Source organism: Marmota monax, unplaced genomic scaffold (assembly GCF_021218885.2).
Source record: "Marmota monax isolate L192 unplaced genomic scaffold, Marmota_monax_Labrador192_F-V1.1 WCK01_AAM20220418_F8-fsc00051, whole genome shotgun sequence".
Taxonomy (NCBI): Eukaryota; Metazoa; Chordata; class Mammalia; order Rodentia; family Sciuridae; genus Marmota; species Marmota monax.
Window position 1 is genome coordinate 918,718 of NW_026695202.1, and position 22,586 is coordinate 941,303.

Genomic DNA, 22,586 nt, shown 5'->3' on the forward strand with positions numbered 1-22,586 from the left:
AAACTATTTCCTAAATGAATTACTTATGTAACAGAAGGGCAAGATGATCAGGTGAATCCCTTATGATGTCATAATTCCTTTGCCAAGGAAGAGTGTTGTTTGGGTGAATCAACAGTAAAGCAGGAAAGAAGAAAAGGGAGGGTTGAATAGAGAAGATGATGAGAGAATAGAATTGTTTTCAGAACACAGAGACCTGGGCAGAGATGTACACAGAACACCATGGATGACAGTTTTTGCAATTTTTAAAAAGTCTTAATTTAAAGATTCTGCTTTATTCAGTGTGGTGGTCTCTCAACCCCATTGTCACCTGATCTTCTGAAATACTAATGCATTCATGTTCCTATAATTTCCTTGCTATCTCCCTCAAAAAACAAAACAAAACAAAACCAAAAAGCCAAGTTTCTGTGAGCTGGCCTCTTTTGCCCATTTCCTGCTTACACATATTTAGGTGCTTTCTTAGTCCCACAGAACAAGTAACTTTTAGTCTATTTTCTCCTGTTGTTTCTTTGGCATGGAATGCTCCTCTCACTGTAGGTTGGTATTTCTCTGATGTCATCTCCAGGAACTACCATCAGATCCTTCATCTGAGTGCTGGTCTCTGTCCCCAGTTCTATGCATACCTCTATTTTATTTTTTATCCTATTCTATATAATTTCATGTTAGTCGATAGATCTGTCTCCTATCCCCATAGTGCTATTTGGTCTTCTTAGCCTATTCCCTAGCACAGCATGGCACCCAAGAAATGTTTATGTAGCTGAAATGAGCCCACATTTGGTTACCTCTGAGCCAATGACTTCTGCCACTTACATGGGGGCTCAGAAACCCTTAAAATCAGCATGCTAACAAGTGCCTCCAGAGTATGAATACGTTTTGCAGAGTCTGAGGAGTATCAGGTCAACATTATTCATCTTGGGTTAAGGTTCCAAACCTGGACTAATCCAGATCCATGAGAGGAGAAAGGAAAAAAATCGAAGGAAACAAATACTCCAAGTCGCTCTGGTGAGATGTGGACCTGTAGACAACACTCCAGGCCGCCAGGCTGAGCCACAGCAGGATCCCATGCTCCCTGCCACTGCTACCCACCCTATACGTGGCCTTGGTTTTCAGGTGCACACCATCCACGTGGGTGTCACACCAGCGCCGGGTGGCCTGGGGAACGTCACCAAACACCTCTGACGTGATCCCTATAGCAGCAGCAGAAGCAGCAGTAGCAGCAGCGCGACCAGTTGGAGTGGGCGTCACCAAGCCATGGCCACCCTTTTCCCCGGGACAAAACCGCGGCGGAACCTCGGAGGGGAAGCCCTCGGGGTACCGGTGCGAAGTCCAGAGTCCCGGAAACCCCGAGGCAAGGAGGGGCGGGGAGGAATTAATCCTTTTCTCCAGAGTTGCGCAAGAGCCCGGGCGGGCGGCCGGGGGTGGGACCACCCGGGCGGGCTTTCCAGCCGGCGTCCCGCGCTCACACCCACCCTGCGGCGTCCGAATCAAAAGTGAAAGGAGCCTGATCGACCCTGGAAAGGCGTCGGGGGAGGTGGCTGCGTGTCTCCTAATCGCCGGGGCCCAGCAGCCGCTTTGTGACTTCACGCGTTTCGCAACAAGCCCGGGCCACCCGCGCCCCACCCACCCCGGCCCGGCCGCCTTGCAGCCTGCCACCTCTCTTGGCTCTTCGCGCTTCTCTCCCTCCCGGGCCTGCCCAGGCCTTCCCGGAGCCTCGGGTCCCGCCACGAGTCGCAGTCCGAGACGTGGCCGCCGTCTAGCTGACTGGCAAGTGCGCGGCCGCCGCCTCCACGCAGCCCGGAGCAACCCGGCGTCCCGCCCCGCTGAGCGCAGCGCCCTCTCGGCGGCCGCGGCGCGATGCTGTGCTTTCTGAAGGGGATGGCCTTCGTCCCCTTCCTCCTGGTGACCTGGTCGTCCGCCGCCTTCATCATCTCCTACGTGGTCGCTGTGCTCTCCGGGCACGTCAACCCCTTTCTCCCCTACATCAGGTGAGGAGCAGGGTGGACGACAGCGGCCAGGGAGCAGACAGGGATCCCAGGGCAGCGCTGCTGGTGGGGAGGGAAGACGGCCAGTCCACTCCCAGCTGGGGGCATCTTGAGGTCGAACTGAACCAGAAGGTGGCAACTCTGGCAATGCCTAGGGAAGCAGGGGTGCTGCGCTGAGCGGTCTGTCTGTACCCTGAGCACTCAACACAGTGGCATCAGGATGGGGGTTTAGGACCGAACAGACCATAGAACTTTCAGTCGGGGTATGGAACTGAATTGTGATAAAAGGCTTCTCTGGTGAGACTGAAAGAAAGATAGGTCTTGACTGATGACCTTTATTTTAAAAGGTAGATCCAGGTATCTGCTAAGCAGCACACGTATTTCACTTCTGCTTGCGGACATCTCTCGAAATGGATATCTAGCCTCCTTTTCCATGCCCCTCCCCCTAAAAACTGGAGGTTTAAATAGATAATGAAACATCAATATGACACTGATGTCAATCCGTGCTAATAAATGATAGAAGAAACAATTCACATCCAGATCCGTGCCCTGGCCACAGCCACAAGATGCTGACTCCAGATCCCTGGGAGTCTGGTTTAAATTCCCTTGGGAATTTAAGCCTAAGTCTGGTTTAAGACTCATCTGGACACTGGACCACCAAAGTTAGAGCCCGTAGATAGTCATCTCTTAACATCGCTTGCATTATTTTGCCATTTTATTTTTCCTGTATTTTGGCTTCCACCTTTCCTGAGGATCAGTGCTAGGGACAGTGGCTTGGTTCTCTTTATATGGCTTGGAGCTCTGTACCCCAAAGAGTAGGCATTCCTTAACTATTAGTATGATTCATCCTTATTTAAGTGGTGTGACCCCACTGGATCTGCATTGGTTAGTGAAGGGAAAATAAATTTGGGGACAGCCAAGAACTTATTATTACTTTAGGATAGAGAGGGCCTCTCCTTCTTTGTATCTTTTCTGTCTGGTAAACAATATTCTATGTGTTTTTTTGTTTGATTTTTTGTTTTGTTTTTGTTTTATGGAGAGGAAGGGGAAACAGGTGAGACAAGAGAGGACTAGGGTCTAAAGAAAGATGCAAGGAATGTACAGACAGGTACAACGGAGCACACCAGCAAATCTCTAGGGTTGGCCATGGTATTGCCTTGCAAGAAGAAATGTTCTAAAGATTTAGGAGACCCCCCCACCCCAAGCTGGTCTTGTGCCCTGGAAGAAACCTGGGCTGGGTTTTTCATGGCACCTCTCAGTTCCAAGTGTTACCATCTCCCTCCTCTCATTTCTGAGACAGAATAGATTCCCTTCAACTTGCATAAAAATGAAGAGCTGTTAAAACAGCCGTGTTTGTCCTGAGTCTGAATATGAATAATATGATATGCACATGGGCCTGGCCGTGTGTAGTTATGACTAACATCCCCTCAAGGTAAACTCGGGGACAATCAGAAATGAGGAAATAAGGTGACAAAGTGAAATATTTGTGAGATGCTCATTCCAGTTAAGGGGTTTAAAATTTAACAAGGAAAATAGGCCTACAGGAAAAGCAGAATTTTAGGAGAAAAAGGCAAGAGATGGTCCCCTTACTGCCAGGAGCCATCAGCCAACAACAAAGTGTACCAACTGTGCCCATGTCTGTCTGGGGAGTTTGGGTTGTTTGCTGTCTGCTTATGTGAGCAGCTGGAGCACTGGCTTGCCCTGCCCCTTCTGGAAAACTTAACTGAAACAAGATAGGAACCAGACATCAAGAAATGGTGTAACATATTTATTCACCAACCCAGAATTTTTTTTTTTTACCTTATCTCTTCTCCCTAAACCCCACGACCCCCTCAGCTCTCTCCCAACCTTCCTTATCTGTTATCACTGATCTTATGGCCTCTTCCTCCTCCTTTCCTCTACCCCCACTCCTTATACTTCCATCCATCCATGCTTTGCACTGGCTGACTGCCAGAATGTTCTTACTCCAGGTAGTGGCAGGCATTGTCCTTTACCTCCTCCTTTGTTCACATATTATCATCTTAGTGAGATCTGTTCTGATCACCCTGTTTAAAATTGCACCCTACATTCCTGATCCCCCATATGGTCGTATTTTTCTCCATAGCCCCTATCACCTGCTAAGAAATTATGTGCTTTAACTTATTCATTGTGTTTATTATCTGTCTTTCTCACTAAGATGTAAGATCCTTGAAAAGATCCTCAGTATGTGTGAAGTTATATTTCTTGAGCTCTTTACTCATCTTTGGTCAGGGCAGATCCCTGGGAAGCTCAATAAAGCCATTCAGTTTGGTGGTTGATCAGAGATTAGAGGTTCTCAGGGGGAGTCCCCTTTCCCATGCTAAATTTGTTCAGCCAAACCCATGCTCTGATGTTTTTAGCATACTCTAAAACTTTAAATAAGAGTAAAAACCACCAGAAGAGGGGCTGGGGAAGTAACTCAGTGGTAGAGCGCTTGCCCAGCATGTGTGTGGCACTGAGTTTGATTCTCAGCCCCACATATAAATAATAAAGATCCATTGACAACTAAAAATAATATTTTTTTAAAAAGCACAAGAAGATCTCTTTCCAGAGTGACATTCAAAGTCAGCTTCCTTATCAGATATTTGTCTCCGAATAACATTGTTATTCTTCAGTACATTGGATAAATCAGCAAATGACTTTTTGACACAGAAAGATGTTCAATTTCATGAAAAGAAACAAAAATTCAAATTGAAACTCATTGGTGCCTTTTTTTCACCAACTGGACTGGTAGAAAATGCAAATGTCTGATAACACTACTGGTGAGACTTTGGGAAGACAGACTATCTCTTATATTGCTTGTGGGAATGTAAATTGATTTTAATCTCTGTAGAGGGACTTTAGCAAAAATCTATGGAAATGATATACACATACACATCCTTTGATGCAACAGCCCCTCTTTTGGAAATTTACCCTGCAGGGATACCTGCGCATCTGAAGAATGGCATATCTACAAGGTTGTTCACAACACTGATTACATTTATTTATTTTTTAATTTATTTTTACAGGGCTGGGGATTGAACCTAGAGCCTCATGCATGCTAGGCAAGTGCTCTGCCACTGGGCTACACACTCAGTCCAACACTGCTTTTAATAATGACAGACTGGAAGCCATGCAAATGTCCATAATAGAGAACTGACTAAATAAATACAGATTATCCAAAAATTACAATACCTCAAGTGAAATCTCTTGCTATTTAGCAGATTCACTTTAAATTTATGTGCTGATATGAAAAAAAAATCTCCAAGAATAATAATCATTAAATAGAAAGAAGTCAGATGCAGAACAAAATATTCTACCATTAGTCAGGAAAAAGGGAAAGAAAAATAATATGTGGTGTGTGTGTGTGTTAGCTTGTATAAAGAGACTGATAAGGATTGGGGTTGTAGCTCAGCAGTAGAGTGCATGCTTATCATGTACCAGGCCCGGGTTCAATCCCTAGTACCAAAAATTAAAAAATAAAAGAGACTAATAAAAGTGGTTTACTTGTGTGTGATGGAAGGTAGAAAAGATCAGAAAGATATTGTAAGGGTGATTATAAAGCTTTTCCCACCATCTCTTTGGGTATATATTCATTTTTAAGTCAAATGGATGGGTTTCCTATCAGAAAATTAAAAACACGGGATTCAGATACCCACTAAATTTAACAAATTAGAATAGCAAAAAGTGATATTTCTGTGTGCATTATGAAATTACTAATGCTAGGATGTCAAAATCAAGGGCAAATAAAAGTCAACCTTAAAAGATTAGTTTAGATTTTTACAAGGCCACACCTACATTCTGAAGCACAATCATGCTTAATTTTTATTTATTTTTTTTTAGAGAGAGAGAGAGAGAGAGAGAGAGAGAGAGAGAATTTTTTAATATTTATTAGTTTTCGGCGGACACAACATCTTTGTTTGTATGTGGTACTGAGGATCGAACCTGGGCCGCACGCATGCCAGGCTTGCCCGCTACCACTTGAGCCACATCCCCAGCCCAATGCTTAATTTTTAATAACCAAATCCTCTGTAAACAAATCCCTTGGGCTATCTGGTATCAGCTTACCAATTTCCTGCTGGTAGATCACTCTGTGTCTTCTTTGCCCTGTTTCTCTTTCTGTGACCCTTTTTTCTTAAAGTTTTGCCACTTCTAGATCCTAGCTTTGCTTTTTATTAGTACTTGTCTCCCTTCTTCTGCAAGTATGGTTTTGCTGGATGATTGTGGTCTGTTGGTGTTGTTCTTCCTCATGACCACAATCTTTGCTCAGTAATTGATAGAAGAAAACTGGGCCACTTAAAATTAAGCCACTTTAAAGGAGGACCAAAATTACATAGTAGATGAAGGAAAAGAGGTCAGGCCTTTGACTTCAAAAAAGAGACTAAAAATGAGGAAAGCAAAATTATTATTTTGTTAATGATCACATAATGTATCATTACAATTATGCACTAATTCTAATAATTAAGAAATGATTCAGATACTGTTTTTTTTAAGGGAATGATGAACAAATTTTTCATTATTGTTTGAGGACTGCATGATATAAAGTCCTTTTTTGGCATTTGGCTTTTGAAGGGGGGATAAGAACTTGTTCATTTTTTTGCAAAAATATTTGAAGACTTCAATTTTTTTCAATAGCCATCCTTAATCTAGTTCTTAAGGATATTGCATATTGTTTGTCATGAAGAATATATGGTTCAAGAGGGTAGAAATTTGGAGTTTGTTCACTCTTGGGTCTCCCATGTTGACATATGTAATTTCTGACATATGGTAGCTACATAGTGAATATTGGTTGAATGTTGATCAAAATAGGCCTGCTTTATTAACCTGGTCAGTTTCCTCCTCTTCAATTGTTAGCTGATTCTGTTAATTTGGTTGTGATTCCAGTCCTCCTCCCACATCACTTTGCTGACTTCTGAAATTTTTCATGTTTTATGAGATTTTCAATCTCATTTTGCAGTCTTTTCGTATCATTGAATATTTACAAAATTGATATTCACTCCCAGAGGGAACGTAATGTAGAGGTTAGGAGCAAGAGCTTTGAAGCAGACAAATTGGTTAGAATATAGCTCCAGCTGGTGCTCCAGCTGCAGAAAGTTAGACAAGTGACTTAACTTCTCCAACAGGAGAAATTACTTGACTTCTCTATAGATTAATAACAGTACCTAATAACAAATTCATGTATGAACTTAAAACTCATTAACATAATAAATTCTCTATAAGTATTTTCTATTAGTATTATCACTTTGATTGTAACTGTGTGATTTAATTCCACAGCAACTATTGATCCCTCAATGCAGAAAGAGAATTGTAATTTATGAAAAAGTTCAGTGGAATAATACTTAGGGAAGACTCAAAAGAAACAAGTTGTCTTCAAATTATAGTTGGTCTATTTAGGAGTGGATCTGACAAAAGCAAAGATTCAGAAAAATTGATTAAAACAAACTAGGAGGATCCTTCATTTAAGTTGCTGCAAGAGTATCTTTAATACTTCCCTCCACTTTAAAGAAAACAAATCTGGAAATGAGATGATTCCAAGAAGAGAGGTGGTTTATATACCAGGAAGACAGCTTTTTTTTTTTTTTTTGACAGCTTTGCTTTTTATTAGTACTTGTCTTCTTTCTTCTGCAAGTACAAGTGGCAAAACTTTAAGAGTAAGGGTCACTGAACATTGAGGATGAAAGAGACACAGGGCAAAGAAGTCAGCAGAGTGGTCTACCGGCAGGAAATTGCTAAGTTGATACCAGATAGCCTAAGGGATTTGGTTACAGAGGATTTGGTTATTAAAAATTAGAATTAGTGCATAATTGTGATTATACATTATGTGATTGTTAACAAAATACTAATTTATATACCTGTGCTCTTGTAATGGCCTTGGACCACATCAACTAGTGAAAAAAATGAATGTACATTTACATGCTTTAAGTTAAAACATTTGCTGTATAAGTATCCATATAATTTTTGATGACTTCTGCTTAAAAACAACTTTTTTGATGACTGAGATTACACCGAATTTCTGGGAGTGGTGATTTTTGCTTTCCTCTTTAACTGTCATAATGGAGAATAAATATTCAGATAGTGAGGTCACTGTGCCTAAAATCACTATTCTGACATGTGTTAATGACATCTTCAATCTTTACAGTTACTGTGACTATTACTTCATAGTATATCTACACCATGCAGTCATAAGGACAAAAATGTGGACATGTCATTTGAAACTTTTAGTTAGAAAAGTATCATCCTTGAAATCACAATTTATAATTTTTTCAAAAATTAAAAAAGGGAAAAAAGAAAAAAAAAAAAAACAGAAGATAAAAAAAATCCCCCAAATCTAAATAACAACCAGAGCAAAACTGTTGTGCCTTGTATTTATCTTTGATTCCAATCTTGGCAGTTGTTTAAAGAAAAATAATAAAATAATTTAGATTTGTTTTATTGTTTCAGAATATGTGGGGAATTGTAGTGTTCCCCTTTTTATCATCTTGTATGTCTTTCATTAATATTTGTCATGCCTTATCTAAAACTAAGTTTCAAACTGGAATGCCTTGGAGAACAGATACTTCTATAGAGGTTCTTTGGCCTAAATAATTAAGCATTTGTATCAAGTTTTATTTTGGTATCTAATCAGATTCTTAATCATAGCCCCTAAGAAGTAATGTGACTTTAATGCTGGACTTTGTTGATGTGCTCTAGTGTCTGCAATTTTTTTTTTCTTTAAATCATAGCCTTATGATAAATTTTAAAAAATCATTACCCAAATTAGTTAATTATAATGAAAACAAGAAAATTAGGGGCAAGGGCATAGCTCAGTGGTACAGCATATGCTTAGCATGCGAGAGGCCCTGGGTTCAATCTCCAGTAATAAATTTAAAAATAAAAAGAAAGAAAATTGAGGATCCCCAGTTTTTTCAGCCTGAAAATTAATTGTGGTGGAAGTAGTAGTGTTGCCTCTGAGCCAATCATGAACGTATAACTTCTTCTGTTGGATTTAAATTTTCCGCTCATTTGAGTGCATCAAATTCTCCTTCCCACTGAATTCAATTAAATTGTGAGAATTTTAAAATGTTATTCATATTTTCAAAAGGAATATATTATTGCTTAAAAATTTTGACTAATCCAGGACTGACAGCTTTCAAACAGAAGCACTTCATCTCAACTGAGAGAGAGAGAGAGAGAGATCCATTAAAGTCCTCTTTACTTCACAATAACTGAATAATTGCATCTCAGTCCATCAAGAGCATGCACTAAAGAGTTACTGTAAGCCAAGGACCCCTTAATAATGGCTCCAGGATTAACAAGCTGCTATGAACCTAATTGTAGATACACAATACTGTAAACACACATAGAAATGACAATATGCTTAAAGAAGTGCAATATATATAGTAAAGCAGAAAAGAATTCCTAAGTTGTGTCCACTGACATTACTTGTCCATGCACATCCTGGCTTCCATCCACTATCTTTGTGACCTTGGGCAAGTTATTTTTCTAACACTGATTTCTTAATCTTTAAGGTGGCAATGCTAAGTATTTTATGATGTTGTGAAGATTAGCTAAGATGTGCCTGGCAGAGTGTAAGTGCTGAAATAAGGTCTGTTTCTATTTTTTCATTTGGTGGTACTCTGGACCTGTATAGTGCAAGGGAGGACTAGTTTCTAGAGATTCCTTTCAAAAGGCTTCTAAAACCTGACCACTTTCTACTTCCGTCTTTATTAGTTAGCCACACTAGTCTAAGCCACTGTCATCTCTTGACAAACTACTGAAACTAGTTTCTTAACGGTCTTCCTGGCCCAGCTTGCCAATCTATATTCTTTTCACAATATCCTTTAAAAATGTCAATCAACTTTACGTCACTTAGATGCTTTCAGTCCCTAACAGCTTCCCATCATGCTCAGAAGAGCATCGGGAGTCCTTACTGTGACCTTTCCTCTATATGCCCTCAGATACAACCTTCCTCCTTGATCACTCCCCTCCAGCCACACCCACTTCCTTGCAGTTCCCTTAACACATTGCCTGTACACTTAGTTGTTGCCTGTGGTCTGCAAATTTCCTGGCTCCAATATTCTAATGCTCACACTCTTCATTCAGGTCTCCATGAAGGTCATTTTTGGGAATTACCCTGTCTCAAAAGGCAGATCACTTATCAGTCTCTGTTCTAGTATCTATTCTTCCCTCTTCACAGCACTCAACACCCCTACATCATAGGGTTTGCTTGTTTGAAATGGGTGTCTCTGTGTTGCCCAGGCTAGCCTCAAACTCCCTAGCTCAAACAATCCTCCTGCCTTAGCTTTCAAAATAGCTGGAACTGGGGCAAGCACCACTGTGCCTGGGCTAGATCATTGGTTTTTATTGCTGGTGTTCTCCCCACAATAATATAAATTACACCAAGGAAGAGTTTTTCTGTTTCACTTACCTCTGTATTCACCGTGTCTACAAAATTACCTGTCATACAGAAGACATTCTGTAATTACATGTTGAATCAATGAACCTGTGAATTTTTTTTTTGTTAAGTACCAAGCTTTCTGAAGGTAGTAAACTTTGTTTTCATCTTGATATCTATGTCACCTAGCACAGTTCTGGACATGTAAGAGAAGCTGGATGATTTTTTTTTTTTTTTAAGTTTTATTGTATGAGTGAAAACAAGGAGAGAAGCCAAACTCCATAGTTCAAGAAAAGAGCAAGTTGTTTGTATTTGTGAGTAGGAAATTCTTTCTGAGTTTAAAAATAGTTGATATAGCTGCAGGGTATCTCCCTTTCTAAGCTAGTCATTACCAACTAAAGCTGTCATAAATATATCACTAGTAATCATCGGTGTCTCATAAAATGTAATATGACTTTTTATTCCCATACTCATTCCTTTTATATATTTAAATATTGAGAAGATAAAAAAATTAATGATGTTTTACTGATTGCATTTAATTACTGATGCATTTAATTTTTTAGGTTCTAAATCTTGCTCAATCTTTCAAGCAGTGGACCTAGGATTTTAGAACATTCTAATAAACTTCAGTCTGAAGATACAAAGAATTTTGCAATTTGTCAGTATCTAAATCCTCCCAATAATCCCACATTTCAATTTCTCCAGATTTTGCAGTAATAGAATCACATGTATCTAATGTTTAAAAGAATAGCAGTTGTGGCTGGGTGAGGTGGCAACACATCTGTAATCCTAATAACTTGGGAGACTGAGGTAGGGGGATCAAAAGTTCAAGGCCAGCCTCAGCAATTTAGCAAGGCCCTAAGCAACCTAGCAAGACCCTGTCTCAAAATAAAAAATAAAAACTGTTGGGGATGCGGCTCAGCAATAAAGCACCCCTGGGTTAAATCCCTAGTACCAAACCAAACCAAACCAAACCAAACACCCTAGCAGTTGTCCAAGCTTGGGAAAGTTCTATACTATCAGGTATTTTTCTTTGTTCTATTGTGCTCATTCCTTTGAGCATTAAGTAATAATGTACTACTGCTTTGACATCATAAATTAGTTTGGAGAAGGATCTTACATGAATTACTTGTAATTTTCCACAGTTGGCTTACCTTGTGGAAATGTAAATACGGGAAATGTAGACATAAATTGATTTCCCAGGCACAACATATCCTGAAACAACTGTGTACACATACCAGCCTCAACAGCTTCTAAAAAGTACAGGCAAAGGAATAATTGCTCTCCTCATCCCTGGTTCAGTTTCAGAAGCCCCTCCTTAAAAAGGCAGCCAGCCAGGTGGTTGGTGGGACTGGGGCAGGGCCAACCACACTGCTGCAACCATGGGATACAGAACAGTGTGTGGGAGCTGGGTGGAGTGACTACTTCTGCCAGATTGGGAAGCAACTGGTTTCGCCTTTCACTTTTTCTCCAATTTCCTAAATCAAGCACCCAGGTACAGCTAAGCAACCCAATACAGTAGTTCCTTGGTATCTATTGGGGATTGGGTCCAGGACTCACTCTGGATACCAAATTTGGAGAGTACCGTAATCTGTGGACGCTCAAGTCCCTTGTATAAAATGATGGGTTATTTACACACAACCTGCACAATCCTCTAGTACACTTTAAATCATCTCTGGTTTACTCATTACCCCTAGAACATTGTATATGCTGTGTAAATAGTTGTTATGCTGTAGCTTTCAGGAAATAACAACAAGGAAAAAAGTTTGTACATGTCCAGTACAAATGCAATTAAAAATATTTTGGGTTGGTCAAATCCACAGATAAACAGAACCCGCAGATATGATGGGCTGACTGTACTACAGTTCGGCCTTCACATGATGGCATCATTTAGCTTGAGCTTTAAAAAGTAAAAATGAGGCAACCCACAGGATCTCTTGGTTACCTGCTTGGTGTTATGCTTATTTGGATTCCAACATTAGCAGAAGATGTGACTCAGTGTTTACTAATTATGTAATACATAAGATCAGAAACCAACTTATAAGAACATTTTTCAGTAAGAGTTAAGAGCCCTACCATTTTTATTAATGGCAATGGACAACTAATACTGTTCTTAAGTGTTCTTAGATACTTAGGCGCGGTGGTGCACGCCTGTCATTCCAGCTGCTCAGGAGGCTGAAGCAGAAGGATCCTAAGTTCAAAGCCAGCCTGAGCAACTTAACTCAAAATTTAAAAAAATGAAGGCTAGGGATGTGGCTCAGTGGTTAAGTATCCCTGGGTTTATATCCCAGCAACTCCCCCACCAAAAAAAAAAAAGTTCTTAAAAGTCTCCACATTTCATTGTTGCTTGGAAAGTTTCAATGAAATATTCTGGAGCAAAATTTCAGCTAATGTAATTAGGTACCGTTTTGTTACTTAGTGGAAATAAACCCCAAACTTTCACCATTCTTACCTGATAGATTTGGGAATTTGTGATTCAGATTTGCCTAACAATATTTTGTTGATGAATGATGATGGTATCTAACATGATTTGTTGACAAATGAATTCATTTTATAGGGATTTGCACAGCCAAGTCAAAACTTTTGAAAAGATGGCTGTTTAACCATACAGCTATTTATGAATTCAGTGCATGAGTATTTCCCCCAGTTCTTGTTATATTGACACTGCCTATGTTGTGTGCAAAGGTATAAGAATGTGAGCCCCTTGGTACTCATGCATTGATAGTGGACATTATAGACTTAGTGATGCTGGAAAAAAAAAACAGATTTACCATGCTAATGTTTGTAAAAGAGGACTTACAATTACATTATAGTACTTGAGAAGGTGTAAATTCTTGCCTGGTTTATGTCTTGTAGCTATACAGCAAAGACATAATGACCCCTTTTCATTACTACAATGGTTCATTCCCAAGGTGTTCTGGAGTCAGCTGATATTTACTCCAGGGAGACAATGGTGCGCATCTATTTCTACATGTTCAGTGACCTGCATTTTGGGAACCCACATTTTGACATGTTGGGTGTATTTTCACCATGCAATTGGAAAATGCTAACAAATCAGACACCCTTCAGAGCTAGCTGATAAACATCCACCAGCACATCAGTGTTTGTTCCGTGCCACCACTCACTCTGCCATTGGAGGCAAGGGAGTCAGGAATAGAGGCTGGGGAGTCAGGAGTTAGACATTCGAATTGGGATATAGATTCCTCTAAGTAGCTCGTGACCTTGAACAAGTTACATAACCTTTCCAATACCCATTTTATTCCTTAGTAAAATGTAGTTGTTATAGGATCCCTATCAGGGATATGAAGATAAAATTATATCGTGTATGATAAGCACGTAACAGTGTCTGATACACACTTATTGTTCAGTAAGTGGTATACATTAGGTCAGTTTTTCCAGTACTAATATTCATTCAAACAATATGTATAGAAAGGCTATTTACAATGTGCTTTGTGTCCTACATGGATTTATTCATTCCTTCATTTATTTTTGGTACTGGGGATAGACTCAGGGCCTCACTCACCTACCTATCTTCCTAAGTATCCCATCATTCTTCCATTTTTCTTCCTTCACAAACAAACTCAGAGTCTTCTTCCCAGCACATTGCTGTCTCTCTTCTGTCCCTGGCACATGACTCTCTGAGGTGTGACAGATGTGTAACAAGAACTCCAGGATGACTCAACCTGGTAGCTGCTGTTTTTATATGTCTTGAGGCCAAGAGAGAAAAGCTTGACTTCCCAGAGTTAATCATCTAGCAAAAGTGCAGCCCAAGGTCATAGCCCTGCACTGCATCTCGCTTCCTGGGTGCCCGCTTGGTACCATGCTCAGAAGGGCATCTCACCCATGTGGAACTTTCTCCTTCAAACTTCCTGTATTGTGAAAAATGAGGAAAAGTGGGAATGTTCAGATTCTTACAGGGACAGGTGGCATTGAGATTGAAATAATTATGAATAAAAGTATTTGATGTAAGGGCGGTGGCTATTGACCTCTTTATGCTCCTCTTTGAATGTTAAGTGTTCTGCACACACAGGCTTCTCTTGGAATTCTTCAGCTACTTTGAAGTGTGTCTTTTCAATGTGATTGGTTTTTCAACACATAAATTTTGGAGCTATTTTTATATGTGGAAACACTCAAAATGGGTACAAGTTGTTTCAAATTGAGAGCTCTTTTATCTTCAGTTTTCCATTGGAAAAGTTCCTTATGAGGAACCTAAAAATATAAAAATTTTAAATTTGGCAATAAGGAATAGAAAATAGAACATGTCAAATGCTATTTCCCAAGTTATCTAATTAATCAAAAGACTGTACCTGAAAAAATATTTTATAGAGACTTTTTTGTTCAAATAACTTACCACAATATATTCTTAATATACCCCATTGTTTCAATAAAGCACTAGTTGAGATCACTAATATTGCCAAACTTTTCATCACTATGTCTTCAGAAGCATAAAATTTGTGCATAAACCCAGTCATTAAAAGATCAAGGTGTTTTTGTATTTAATATCTCAATAGTAAAATATTCAGTTTTTATTTTCAATATAAAATTCAATTCTTTACAAAGAATGAATGCATATCAAGTGTATGAGTTTCCATCATTTGAGAAACTGCAACACCACTCACTTTAAGCATTTCCCCTAGCTTTTTTGCTATGGAAAAAATGTAATCTCTCAATGGTGAAAAAATAAATTTTAGGTTTTTCAGTGCTCAAATGAAAATACATTAGAACAAAATCAGTCCACACCCTCAGAATTCAATGTTGTTGAACATCCAAAAGAAACACAATATAAAATTTTTTAATTTGTTCTAATTAGTTATACATGACAGCAGAATGCATTTCAAATCATTCTACACAAATGGAGCACAACTTCTCATTCCTCTGGCTGTACATAGTACAAAGTCACACCGCTCATGCAATCATACATGTACAAAGGGTAATAATGTTTGTCTCATTCCATTGTCCTTCCTATTCTTACACCTCTCCCCTCTTCTCACTCCCCTCCGCCTAATCCAAAGTTTTTCCATTCTTCCTTATCCTCCCCACTCCCCATTATGGATCAGCATTCACATATCAGAGAAAACACTTGGCTTTTGGTTTTTTGGGATTAGCTTACTTCACTTAGCATGATATTCTCCAACTCCATCCATTTATTTGCCAATGCCATAATTTCATTCTTCTTTAAGGCTGAGTAATATTTCGTTGTGTATATATACCACATTTTCTTTATCCATTCATCTGTTGAAGGGCATTTAGGTTCCATAGTTCAGCTATTGTGAATTGAGCTGTTATAAACATTGATGTGGCTGTATCACTGTAGAATGCTGATTTTAAGTCCTTTGGGTATAAACTGAGGAGTGGAATAGCTGGGTCAAATGGTGGTTCCATTTGGGAATCTCCATGCTGTTTTCCAGAGTAGTTGCACCAATTTGCATTTCCACCAGCAATGTATGTGTGTACTTTTCTCCCCACATCCTAGCCAACACTTATTGTTGCTTGTATTTTGATAATTGCCATTCTGACTGGAGTGAGATGAAATCTTAGAATTGTTTTGATTTGCATTTCTCTAATTGCTAGAGATGTACATTTTTCATATATTTGTTGATTGATTATATGTCTTTTCTGTGAAGTGTTTGTTCAGTTCATTTATTGATTGAGTTATTTGTGGATTTTTTTTTTTTTTTTGGTGTTAAGTTTTTTGAGTTCTTTATATATCCCGGAGATTAGTGCTTTATTTGATGTGCAGGTGGTACAGATTTTCTCCCAATTCTGTAGTCGCTCTCTTCATGTTATTGGTTGTTTACTAAGAAGAATCTTTTTAGTTGGAATCCATCCCATTTATTGGTTCTTGATTTTTTTTCTTGGAAACACAATACAAAATTTGCCTGTTACATACCCAGAGGGCTGAACCAAGCTTCTTTTTGATAATTTGCATATTTCTTTCCTAGTGATACAGGAACAACACCTCCAGAGAGTGGTATTTTTGGATTCATGATAAACTTCTCTGCATTTCTTGGTAAGTATCCAATTATTATGAATAAGTTAAAAATTTACAATCTTGGCTGGGGTTGTGGTTCAGAGGTAGAGCGTTTGCCTAGCATATGTGAGGCACTGGGTTTGCTCCTCAGCACCACATAAAAATAAAATAAAGATATTGTGTCCACCTATAACTAAGAAATAAATGTTTAAAAAATTTTGCAATTTTTGTATTTCTGGTGCATTACATTGCAGTGGGATTCATTATGCTATATTTATAAATGCACATAACAATTTGACCAATCTCATTCCCCAATATCTTCCCTTTCCCTCCCCAATTTGTATATTTTTTTTAAAATTACAACCTTTGCAACTAGAATGTTGCCCTACATTGAGAAATTAAAACATGTAGAAATCCAAGATTATAACCTTGTTATAGAATTATTCTTCACTTTATTTAGCAGTTTGACACAGGGTTTGCTGTGGGTAGTTTTAAACCCCAAACTTCTGAGGTGGCTTTGAAATGCAATTTAGTTTTTAAAAACTGTGATGTATACTTGTGTAAGCCAATGCAGAAAAGACTGTTTCTCAAAGTGTGCTCACGTGAAAGGCAACTCACATGAAAACCATCTGGGTGCTGGTTTACAGCGCTATTCCCTGGTTGTACTACAGATGCACTCATTCAGAACCCTTTAGAATGGGCCCAAGAATATGTGATGTGAATGAGCACTCAGGGCTGGAGGTGTGACTCAGTGGTAAAGCACTTGCCAGCCAGGCACGAGGCCCTGGGTTTCATCCCCAGTACCCCCGGCCCTCCCCTCTAAAAAACACTGTAGGGGACTTGGATGCTCACTAAAGTTTGAGAACCACTGACCTGTTAAAGAAATGAGAAAGGTGAAACAAGGAATAGTTTGTCTCCAACACAAGTATGATTTTTCTTTTCAGTTCCTCAAAACCACCTGAGGTGCAATTGATGGGATACAATCCTGTTGTGAGTCAATTAATGTAATATCACAACTACTTTTTGATGTAAAACTCAGTGTACTATAGGGGGATCTGAGTAGGTAGATGTAAGATGTAGAGATTTTTCTCTTAATCCTTTCATAATCCCCTACCCTGTGGAACAATCAGGTTGCCAAGGAACTGTGGTTAACCAGCACTTTCTGTCCCTCTCCATTGGTGCAGGTAAGAAGGGACAGAGGTACTGGAAACTCTGCTTGGTAACTGGGTATCTTTGTTCATGCCACTTGGTAGGGAGTATGTTTCGTCTTGTCACCCATTTGGGATCTTCTCCCATGGAATTGGAAGTAAACAAAGAGAAGTGGAAATGGGGGGGGGGGGGTCTGTCAGTCTCAATCTCAGTCCCTCTTACACCATCCCTTGCCAAGAGTTCAGACTTAGAAGACTGAAATTATTTTGAAACAGCAAATGATAAATATGGCTTTTGCTTCTAGGCCATGCAGAAGCTGGCATGAATATATTTATTTAAAATAGTCTATGAATATATAATATATATACAATGATTTTTACCTTTATGTATAATTATAATACACAAATTTTTAAAAATGGTAGAGTATAGGAAGAGTATTGGGGGAGAGAAAAGGTAGTTACTGGTGAATGAGATTGACCAAATCATGCTCTGTGCTTATATGAAGATGTCAGGATGAATCCCACTATTATGTATAATTATAATCAATAAAAATAAAAGTTATGATGAATTATTAATTTTTAGCCTGCTTTTTAAAGTATAGCAAAATATTATAATCATCATTATGTCAATACATGCAAATTTACCTTATCCTTTTTGGGGGGATGGAGCACAGATACCAGGGATTAAACTCAGGAGCACTCGACCACTGAGCCACATCCCCAGCCCTATTTTGTATTTTATTTAGAGACAGGGTCTCACTGAGTTGCTTAGTTTTATTTTATTTTTTTCTTTTGTTGAAGCTGGCTTTGAACTCATGATCCTCCTGTCTTAGCCTCAGAGCCTCTGGGATTACAGGCATGCACCACTGTACCCGGTTACCTTATCCTTTTAACACATGACTAATATCTATCATGTGGATGTATGGTATTTTAATTTATTCAGTGTGTCTCCTATTGGTAAACACTTAGGCTCTTTCTCATATTTTGTAATTACAGTGTAGAAGTGAATGTCCTTTTAATCATATCTTTGTGTATTGAGGTGACTATTTCTGTAAGCTTGCTGAGTTAAAGGGAATACATATCTAAAATTATGTTAGCTATGTATTTATCCCACAAATTCTCTCTCTTCTTCCTTTCTTCTTGTTTTCTTTATTTTTTCAAATTTGAGACAGTGTTTTGCTGATTTGCCCAGACTGGCCTCAATTTGTGTTCCTCCTGCCTCAGCCTGCAGAGTAGCTGGGATTATAGGTGTACACTATTGCACCCTGCCTCCAACGTTCACATTCTAAGCATCTCACACAAACCAGTTGCAATTAAAGAACTAATATAAAAAACAAAAGTGCAAGAGAAGTTTAGTGTTTCCAAAAAAGTCTTGGGATGAAAAAACTTATCTGAGCATACACAAAGCATAGATACGAGTTAACAGATTTGAGTAGGTAAAAAAATGAAAACTTCTAAACAATGAAAGGTATCAGAAATGAAGTTAAAAGACAACAGATCAGAGGAAAATTTGTAATATTTATAGCAGATTTAGACTAGTGGACATAATGTGTAAAAAGCAACCACAAATTACAAATGAATAAACAAAACCAAGAGGAAAATGAGGAAAAAAAATTAAAACATGCAATTCTCAGAAGAAGAAATGAAAATGACTGGTAGATACAATGAAAATTGCTAAATCACAGTAATAACTAGGAAGATGCCAATTAAACCAACTGGTTGCCATTTTTTATTCATTAGATTGACAATAATTAAAAAGGCAAGTGTATACAAAATTGCTCTCCAGTTCTGCTGATGGGTGTATAAATTGTTACTGTCTTAGAGCAATCTGGAAGTGCTTCTGAGCATTTTAATTGTGTGTGGGTTTTTTTTTCTTGACCCAGTAATAACTACTTCTAAGAACTGGCCTTTCAGAAATACCTGATAGAGTGCCCAAAGATTTATATCCAAAGATGTTTATTGAACACTGTTTATAACTGAAAAAACAGAGAAGCAATATAGAAATCCATTTGTAAAAGAATAATGAAATAAATATGGTATCTCATACTATAAGACCCTTCATAAATGACGAAGTAGATTTGTTTGTACTGACTTGGAAAAATCTCCAGGGTACATTGTTAAGTGAGAAGAGCAAGACGGAATAATACATATACTATAATGGCTTTTATGTGAAAAAATAACAACCACAATGGGGTGTGTATGTTTCTGTCTATTTATTCCATCACACTGGGGAGAAACTAAAATGGGGTGGGGGAAAGGACAGGGATGGGCAAATAGGGAGGCATTGCAATCAGGACTTATTTTGAGGTGGGTACTGGGGATTGAACTGAGGGTCTCATGCATGCTAGGCAAGTACTCTAGCGCTTACCTACAGTTATAGCCATAATCAGGACCATTTTAACAAATGGTTAAAAACTGCTTCTAAGTTTTTCATTCCAAAAAAAAAAAAAATCAAATCATGAAAATTTCATCAAAGTGCCTTTCTTTTTCAGGTGCAGCCACGATGTACACGAGATATAAAATAGTAGAGAAGCAAAATCAAACCAGCTATTTCGGCACTCCTGTTTTTAACTTGGTGTCCTTAGTTCTTGGATTGGTGGGATGTATCGGAATGGGCATTGTAGCAAATTTTCAGGTATGGTCTGTGGCTTTCTCAGTACTGGGGACAATGTGTGAGGAGAGAAGCAGGAACCCAAGCAGCACGCTTGTGCCAGGAGAGCTGTGAAATGGTTGATGAGTTTCCCAAAATTGGATGAGATTAATTTTTAGGAATAAATCTTTGACATTGGGACATTGGTCTTATCTGATCCTTGGGAGAGAAGGGGTACATGTTTGTACAATTAGGAGTGTGCGCTTCCAACAAATGCTATGGCCTTTGCATTGATCCATTTCATATTGGTGTGGTTTGATACAGGGAGAGCTACTTAGTCATCATATTGATTTTACTGAGTATGAAGATATTTATGTGTGCTTACCAATTCCACCATTCAGTAGACTCCATCTGGCATTCAAAGAGCAGCATCTGATCTCTTCCTTTTGCAGTCAAGGTTTGGTTAGTGGAGGTTAAGTCATTTGCTGGGATTATTTAGCTAATGAGTCTCAGAATCAAAATATGGCCCCCAGAGAAAATTAACTTCTATGCAGAGTCTACTTGATATATTCTCAATGTGTGAGGTATATGGAAAAAAACATCATTATTCTACTCTATGGATTTCTGCTCATATTATTTGTCTATGGAGACAATATTTAATATTTTAAAAATACTGGTTAAATTTCAAGTTACTACCACTACTGCTACTTATGCCCACCTCTAGGGATTGTTGCAAGGATTCCATCAGATAATCTACCACAGCCAGCAGTCTATACCTGGTGGCTATTGTGGTCATTATTGGTTCATCATCACAGGTTACCATTAAGATGGACCTGTGCTCTCCTTCACCTGTTGTCTCTGTGAGAGCAGAATGGCGTTACTCCAGGAGGACCTTGGCTTCTGCCTGGGGTACTTCTTTAACTGTCTTCCCATCAGGGGTGACCTTGTACAATGTTATTTTCACAAATAAAGATGGCAGCCTTCACTTCCAGCAGACTGCTAGAGCATGTGTCTGTACACTAAATAACCACAGTCCTCCACCTGTATGATCCGCTGTCCATTCAGTCTCTAGTGTCCTCTCCTGCATGAAGTCGGATCATCAAAAACAGAGTCCTCAGTGTAAAAGGCCCCCGGTGGGCCTCATAAAATCCCTTTCTCTGCACTTCTCATGGTGGGGGAGGTCATTATAATACTGTGCCCCAGGAAATTCACTCCTGTACTTACCAAAGGTTTATGGGGAAAGGCCCCCTTCCTTATATTATATCTTCAATATGACACAGACCAGTCCCTTTCCTTATATTGTATCTTCAATATGACACAGGCCATGGATAATCTCTCAGGTCTCAACTCATTTTAGTTTTTGGATGTTATAAATCATGTGATTATTAGTGTCTCCGTGTTGTTAATGGTGAGGCTAGAAAAGTGAGAGCCAAATCTATAGTTCCCCTGAAGCAAGTGTATTAGGTTTCACAGGGGGGCATATTGTGCACTTAAATTTGCTTCTCAGAGCAGCACAGAGAGCTGCAGTGGTGGTGTGGATCATTTGTCATGTGACTTGGGCTTTTTATGGCATTTTCTTATGTTTTATATGATAGAGCATGTATTCTGTTTTTCATAACAACAAACATTTATTGGGATTCTTCTGCATGACAGACATATGTATGAAAATATCCCACACTGTAAATCATGCAATTCCAATAAAAGCCTTATAAGTGGGCACTCTTCCTTTCCCTATTTACAGATGATGAAATAGAGGCCCAGACAGGCTAATACTTGCCCAATATCCTATGAGCAATGTGTGGCAGAGGTGACCTTCGAATTGAAGCAATCTGTCCAGAACTGTGGAAAAGAGTTATTCTCAATGAAGAGTTATTTCAAATGAAGAAATTATCTGTGAGGAAAAACTAAGTATAATCAGATCTCCATCCCTAAATCTAACCAAGCTCAGCTTGAAAATAATCAGAAAAAAAATATCGCATTTGTTCTGAACTTAAACTTTTTTCTCATTATTACTTCCTAAAAAACAGTATAACAACTATTTACACAGCATTTACATTGTATTAGGTATTATGGGCAATCTAAAGGATGACTAAATCAAGTATACAGGAGGATGTACAGAGGCTATATGCAAATACTATGCAAATTTACATGAGACTTGAGCATCTGTGGATTATGTTGTTTGATAGGGTTCCTGGAACCAATCTCCTGTGGATCCTGAGGGGTGACTGTTTATAGCACATATCTCTACCATCAGAAAACATGATTAAAAAAGAAAAAGTCAAAAAGGGGTGGCTTGGAATGATATAAACTGTGGAATCCAGTGTGGGTCTGAATTATTTGGGAGGGGTACCATGTACTTACATTATTTCATCTTTTGAATAACTCAGCACCACATAAGGCATACAGATGTCATTTTTTAAACCATAAAGGGCAGGCTTTAGAAAGAAAACTTAGATGGTTAGATAATCGAATTTTTGATTATTTTTAAGGCTTCCATGAAGTTATCAAATGTTTATAGAGACCGAAA

At 38.8% G+C, this 22,586-nt stretch overlaps 1 protein-coding gene across 1 annotated transcript in view; it reads left to right on the forward strand.

Annotated features, from left to right (window-relative positions):
* The first annotated feature begins 1,653 nt into the window (after window positions 1-1,653).
* Window positions 1,654-22,586, forward strand: part of Dram1 (DNA damage regulated autophagy modulator 1) — a 35,572-nt gene continuing 14,639 nt past the window's right edge. Inside the window, exons 1-3 of the mRNA XM_046429614.2 lie at window positions 1,654-1,982; window positions 16,293-16,360; window positions 19,962-20,104. Of these exons, the coding sequence (XP_046285570.1) occupies window positions 1,852-1,982; window positions 16,293-16,360; window positions 19,962-20,104 (342 nt within the window). The 5' untranslated portion in view covers window positions 1,654-1,851. The remainder of the gene's footprint in view (window positions 1,983-16,292; window positions 16,361-19,961; window positions 20,105-22,586) is intronic.